This window comes from Miscanthus floridulus, chromosome 17 (genome assembly GCF_019320115.1).
Source record: "Miscanthus floridulus cultivar M001 chromosome 17, ASM1932011v1, whole genome shotgun sequence".
Lineage (NCBI taxonomy): Eukaryota > Viridiplantae > Streptophyta > Magnoliopsida > Poales > Poaceae > Miscanthus > Miscanthus floridulus.
This window is the reverse complement of record NC_089596.1, coordinates 10,895,731-10,901,484: the sequence shown is the minus strand read 5'-3', so window position 1 is coordinate 10,901,484 and position 5,754 is coordinate 10,895,731. Positions and strand designations below refer to the sequence as shown.

The 5,754-nt window shown below is 44.4% G+C and overlaps 1 protein-coding gene across 1 annotated transcript; it reads left to right on the top strand.

Annotated features, from left to right (window-relative positions):
• The first annotated feature begins 1,660 nt into the window (after positions 1–1,660).
• Positions 1,661–4,474, top strand: LOC136517931 (probable glutathione S-transferase DHAR1, cytosolic). Its single transcript, XM_066511587.1, has 6 exons — positions 1,661–1,911; positions 2,061–2,151; positions 3,026–3,172; positions 3,676–3,793; positions 4,021–4,164; positions 4,254–4,474. Exons 1-6 carry the CDS (start codon positions 1,755–1,757, stop codon positions 4,395–4,397), a joined length of 801 nt encoding a protein of 266 aa, XP_066367684.1. The 5' UTR covers positions 1,661–1,754; the 3' UTR covers positions 4,398–4,474.
• Positions 4,475–5,754: the final 1,280 nt, after the last annotated feature.

Below are 5,754 nucleotides of genomic sequence, written 5' to 3'. Positions count from 1 at the left end.
TGTTCTCTAGTTTTCAGGGATAAGCTGTAGCCTACTAGAGCACTCTTGCATTACTTTTGTGCATTTTTTTTTCTTTTGGGACTTAAGGCCGTACTATGAAGCCATACTATGAAGCTATGGGAGAGAGTTATCGAGCATCGCTTGAGAGCAATAACGCGGGTCTCTATGAACCAATTTGGTTTCATGCCCGGAAGGTCAACCATGGAGGCAATTTTCTTAATAAGACAAGTTATGGAGCGGTATAGGGAGAAGAAGAAGGACCTACACATGGTTTTTATTGACTTGGAGAAGGCTTATGATAAAATACCAAGGAATGTTATGTGGTGGGCTTTGGACAAACATAAAGTCCCAACGAAGTACGTCGGGCTCATTAAGGACATGTACAACAATGTTGTGACTAGAGTTCGAACAAGTGATGGAGACACAGATGACTTTCCGATTAGGATAGGACTACATCAAGGGTCAGCTTTGAGCCCTTATTTGTTTGCTTTAGTGATGGATGAGGTCACAAGGGACATACAAGGGGACATCCCTTGGTGTATGCTTTTCGCGGACGATGTAGTGCTAGTTGATGAAAGCCGGACAGGAGTGAATCAGAAACTGGAGTTATGGCGGGAGACTTTGGAGTCCAAAGGTTTTAGACTTAGTAGAACTAAAACTGAGTATATGAGATGTGACTTCGGCACTACTACTCGGGAGGAGGAAGATGTTAGTTTGGAAGGTCAAGTAGTGCCTAGGATGGATACCTTTCGATATTTAGGATCAATGCTGCAGAGGGACGGGGATATTGATGAAGATGTTAGCCATAGAATCAAAGCAGGGTGGATGAAGTGGCGGCAAGCGTCTGGTGTCCTATGTGACAAAAGGGTACCACAGAAGCTAAAAGGCAAGTTTTATAGGACGGCGATTAGACCTGCTATGTTGTATGGTGCAGAATGTTGGCCTACGAAAAGACGACATATTCAACAGCTAAGTGTCGCGGAAATGCGTATGTTGCGTTGGATTTGCGGGCATACAAGAAGGGATCGAGTTCGGAACGATGATATACGTGAGAGATTAGGGGTAGCGCCAATTGAAGAAAAGCTTGTCCAACACCGGTTGAGATGGTTTGGACATGTGCAACGGAGACCTCCAGATGCACCGGTGCGTAGTGGAATCCTAAGTCAGGATAGTAACGTGAAGAGAGGCAGAGGAAGACCGAAGTTGACTTGGGTAGAGGCAATAAAAGGAGACTTGAAAGGATGGAATATACCCAAAGACTTAGCCTTAGATAGGAGTGCTTGGAAGACAGCTATTCACGTGCCTGAACCTTGATTGTTTCTGTTGGGTTTCAACTCTAGCCTACCCCAACTTGTTTGGGACTTAAAGGCTTTGTTGTTGTTGTTGTTGTTGTTGTGGGACTTAAGGCCGTCAAAGAATATAGATATAGATACATATTAAGTAGTAGATAGAATATATAGAGATATAGAAGAATATATTATTATATTACATGTTATTAAGTAGTGGATAGTAGATATAGAGATATATAAGAATATAGATAGATAGATACATATAGGGATGCAGAAGAACAGATAGAGATAAGAAGAATAGATATAGAATAGATATAGATACAAATATAGATATAGAAGAGATAGTGACCGGCCAGCAACCTATCAGGTTCACTTTGTATATAAAGCTGGGCCCATGCACGCAGCTTGCGCCGCAACACATCATCCAAGAAGCACTGACGGGAGAAGCTTGGGCTAGATACACCAATGGCTGCAGGGCACAAGAACACCACAGCGGCGCTCCTAGTTCTGCTGCTGTCATTGATGCTCTCTTTGATAGTGTCAGTGGCGCGACTGTCCATTTCTACGGCCGTGGAGGTGTGCGTGAAGGCTGCTGTCGGGGCTCCTGACAAGCTTGGTGACTGTGAGTGCTCCCGTCCCTTGCTTCCTCTCATCTTTTAAAACCACATCTCGCTCTCATTTCGACATTTCCCCGTCCGATCCGACCCAAATTAAAACCCTAGTTGTTTCGCTGACCTTGGTTTGGTTTGGATGGTTCAATGGAATTGCCAGGTCCCTTCTCGCAGAGGGTTCTGCTCACTCTGGAGGAGAAGAAAGTCCCTTACCAGTTGAAGCTCATTGACCTCAGCAACAAGCCTGGATGGTCCGTCTCGTTTACGTTTCCTGTTTATTTTCCAGAGCAGTATCCTGCAGGGTCTGACAACTAGTTGACAAAGTGCTACTGAGGTCGTGTCTTATTTTCAACACTCAAGTTGTTGTGGGGCAGAGATTTCTCTGCTGTAGTTTTCATAGTTTCATTGATAGACTGGTAGTGGGACCAGGAAGGCGGGAACACTAGAAGACAGAATCTTTGTGCTTTCTGCTTGTTTTGCTTTGGAGAATTTAGATTATATTTAGTGGATTTGTTAGATGTGGTAGATTTCATTGGTTTAACTGAATTGTATCCTGGAACTAGCATTGAAATAAACACTGCTTAATCTTGGATTCTATACTAATCAACTCATATATTGTACTGATTACTGAATTGATCTCATTGTCGCATCATTGAATTCTTCTCTAGTTTTCAGGAACAAGAGCCTACCAGACTTATACTTGGGCATTTTTCTTTTGGGACTTAAAAGGCTGTCAAAGAACATAAACCCATACCGTTGTTCAACGGTGAACATTCAGTATCTTGTCTGGATGTGTTCCATATGTCTTCTTGAATGGATTGAGTTCTGATGTACTTGGATCACAGCCAGTTTAGGGGCATTGGAGAAGGCATGATGTTTTTCTCTGTAAAAGCCATTAATTATGAAATATTGAAATTACCAAAACAACCTTCTCAATTTGTGCTGGCACTTTCGGAATTATGCACCCTTCCATCTGAATTTATGACGACTTTCTAAATTTGAAGATGGAAGAAGATTTTGCATCTTCTGAAAATTTCAGTGAGCCAAGAGTGTAATTTAGCCCATTTGGACGGGTTTTGTCTGTTTGTGATCTTCGCATCTAACCTACTGTAAAGACTTTTTCAGGTTTCTAAAGATCAGCCCAGAGGGTAAGGTGCCTGTGTATAACGGTGGTGATGGCAAATGGATTGCTAATTCTGATGTGATCACCCAAGTCATTGAGAAGAAGTACCCAACTCCATCTCTGATCACCCCTCCAGAATATGCATGTGTGTAAGATGTCTCGCTCATATCCATCTTACTAGGGGAAGGAGCTAGATCACGTATGAATTCCCAGGGACTTGAAAATATTTTAATGTGAAATCTCCATGTTCCAAATGGGTCCTAAGTTGAACTGTTGTTTGTTTCAGAAAATCCTTGCTATATATTTAGACCTGTAAAGTTTTTTTTAGGGCTCAGTAAAACCAACATTCATCGTTAAGGTTCCTTGTGTACTTGTAATTTCATAGGTAATACCTCCTAAAGGAAAAAGGAACTAGTGCATTTCTCGGGTATATACAGATCATAAGTTTCAGTGGGAAGCAGCTGTACAATCTGTCACGCAATTGATTTGTAGCATGCGAAATACTTGTAAATTGCAAGATTGCCATCTTCTTTGTTAGGTTACTTCTGAAGCGTTAACTCTGGGTTCTTGTTTTGCTGTACATTTTCAGTTTTGAGCTTCAGTAACTGTCTTACTGCTTAGGCCTGATGATTCGATACGGTTGTGCTGACAGGGGATCAAAGATTTTCCCATCCTTTGTCAAATTCTTGATGAGCAAGGATGCTAATGATGGTTCAGAGAAGGCCCTTCTGTATGAGCTGCAGGCACTGGAGAAGCATCTCAAAGCTCATGTAATAAGTTATAAATAATTTTTTGATATGGCTGCTGCTTTCAGCAAGGGAATAGACACTTCACACACACTTCTCACTTAACCTGTTTGGATATGACACACTGCAAAAAATTTCGTTCGACAAGGCGCCATGCCGAGCGGGCCCTGCTTAGTCTTACAATCTCATCTGACTGACTGAACTGGACCTTCCCCTCCCTGACATCACTATCAATGTTGTGGTGTTTGCAGGGCCGCCCCTATATCAGCGGGAAGAATGTATCAGCTGTTGATCTTAGCCTGGCGCCGAAGCTCTTCCACTTGGTGGTGGCGCTGGAGCATTTCAAGCGCTGGAAGGTTCCGGAAAGCCTGTCCAGCGTCCACGCCTACACCAAGGTACACAAGTGCTCAAGTGACTGTCTCGCTGTCAGCTCCATAACCTGCTCAGGATCGAATAATCTAGATCGCGTTTGTCTTTGCCGCAGGCTCTGTTCAGCTGCGAATCTTTCATCAAGACTAAGCCAACCAAGGAGCACCTGATTGCGGGATGGGCGGCCGAGGGTGCCCGTGTAAGCCCCCGTACCCATCGTGCCTTGTTGGTACCTGATGGACATCCCTGGTTCATCTGATCAGTCGTTGTCAGTGGTGTGGGGGTAAGGCGTCTTGTCTGTAGCTTGGATACATGATTGGGTTGGAATAATAATGCAGAGTGTGCGCTTTTTTTATGGACCTAACGTTGCCGGTTTGGTTCGAGACCATGGGCATCTCTTGGTCTTTTATGGAACCTTCAATTATCTACCTGGGCACTCCTATGCGTCCGGGGTCATGCATCATCCATTTTGAACACGTTGGATCAGGATGGATTCGACTGGCAGGGAATGCCTAGGAAGCCTCTATCCAAAACAAACATGCCCGTCTACTGTAATGGTAACCTTGGTACCCAAAGGAATTGATGGCGCCCGGGCCGTGCTGCACGTCTATCGTATTGTTGCAGTCCTTCCTGTCTGTCTCGTCCCGCCACGTACGTGTACCTCACCCCCGTTCGTCTTGTCCTGCCGCGCGCTCACCGCTCCTTTCCCTCCCATGGCTCTCTGAACATACTATAAGACACGAAACATTTACAACATGAAATACTTGAATGCAACATAAGTCTAAAGTAGGAGAAACATTTAGAACATACACTTGCAACATGTGTACGTGGAAACACTTATTGGCTTATTGCAACACAAGACTGAAACAGCTGAAACATTTCGAACATACTCTTGCAACATATGTGTGATACATATGCAACATCCAAATAAGTGCACTTGCAGCATACGTCTGAAAAAAAACAGAGGAAACATTTGGAACGGACGATTGCAACATACGTGTACAAGCCTTGCAACATGTGCAACATCACGATATATTTTTTCAACATTCATATGAAAACACTTGTAACATATACCACCGAAACATCTGAAACAATTACAACATACTCTTGCGACATGCCCTTTCAACGCAACATCTCCTTGCTGCTCAACAGGCTCATCGGTGTGGTGTTCACCAGAGGTAGCGGCTCGACGGCGGTGGCTGCACGTCGCAGAAGGGAGGCATCGACTGCACGAGCGGTGGAGAGACCGCGGCCGCGTGACTTGGAGCGGGTAGTAGCGCGCCGCGCCTGGCAGTGCCGGTAGCCGAGCGCCACGGAGGCGGCCGCGCGCCATGCTTAGCAAGGCTAGCACCCGAGCTGTGCGCCTTGGAGGCGCGCGTTGCGCCTCGTGAAATATTTATATAAATTATGTTCTGCAGATGGCGATGTTCTCCTGCTACTGCGATGGCGATGTTCTCGTGGTACTTACATAAATCTATGTTAAAAAACAAATAAATTTTTGGCTTTCATAGGGCTTTCGCTCTAAGCATGGTCGCGAAAAAAAAAACAAATAAAAGAGAGTTAACCGTGGTGCTTGAGAACATATTCCAAACTGCCTAATCGTCTTCGTGCTAATC

What these genes read in the sequence shown, in the direction of transcription:
- LOC136517931 (XM_066511587.1), top strand. Translation starts at nt 1,755, where the DNA reads ATGGCTGCAGGGCACAAGAACACCACAGCGGCGCTCCTAGTTCTGCTG. An exon ending in AGAAGCATCTCAAAGCTCAT is followed by an intron (nt 3,794 to 4,020) that starts GTAATAAGTTAT and finishes TGGTGTTTGCAG; the next exon opens with GGCCGCCCCTATATCAGCGG. An exon ending in GCGTCCACGCCTACACCAAG is followed by an intron (nt 4,165 to 4,253) that starts GTACACAAGTGC and finishes TCTTTGCCGCAG; the next exon opens with GCTCTGTTCAGCTGCGAATC.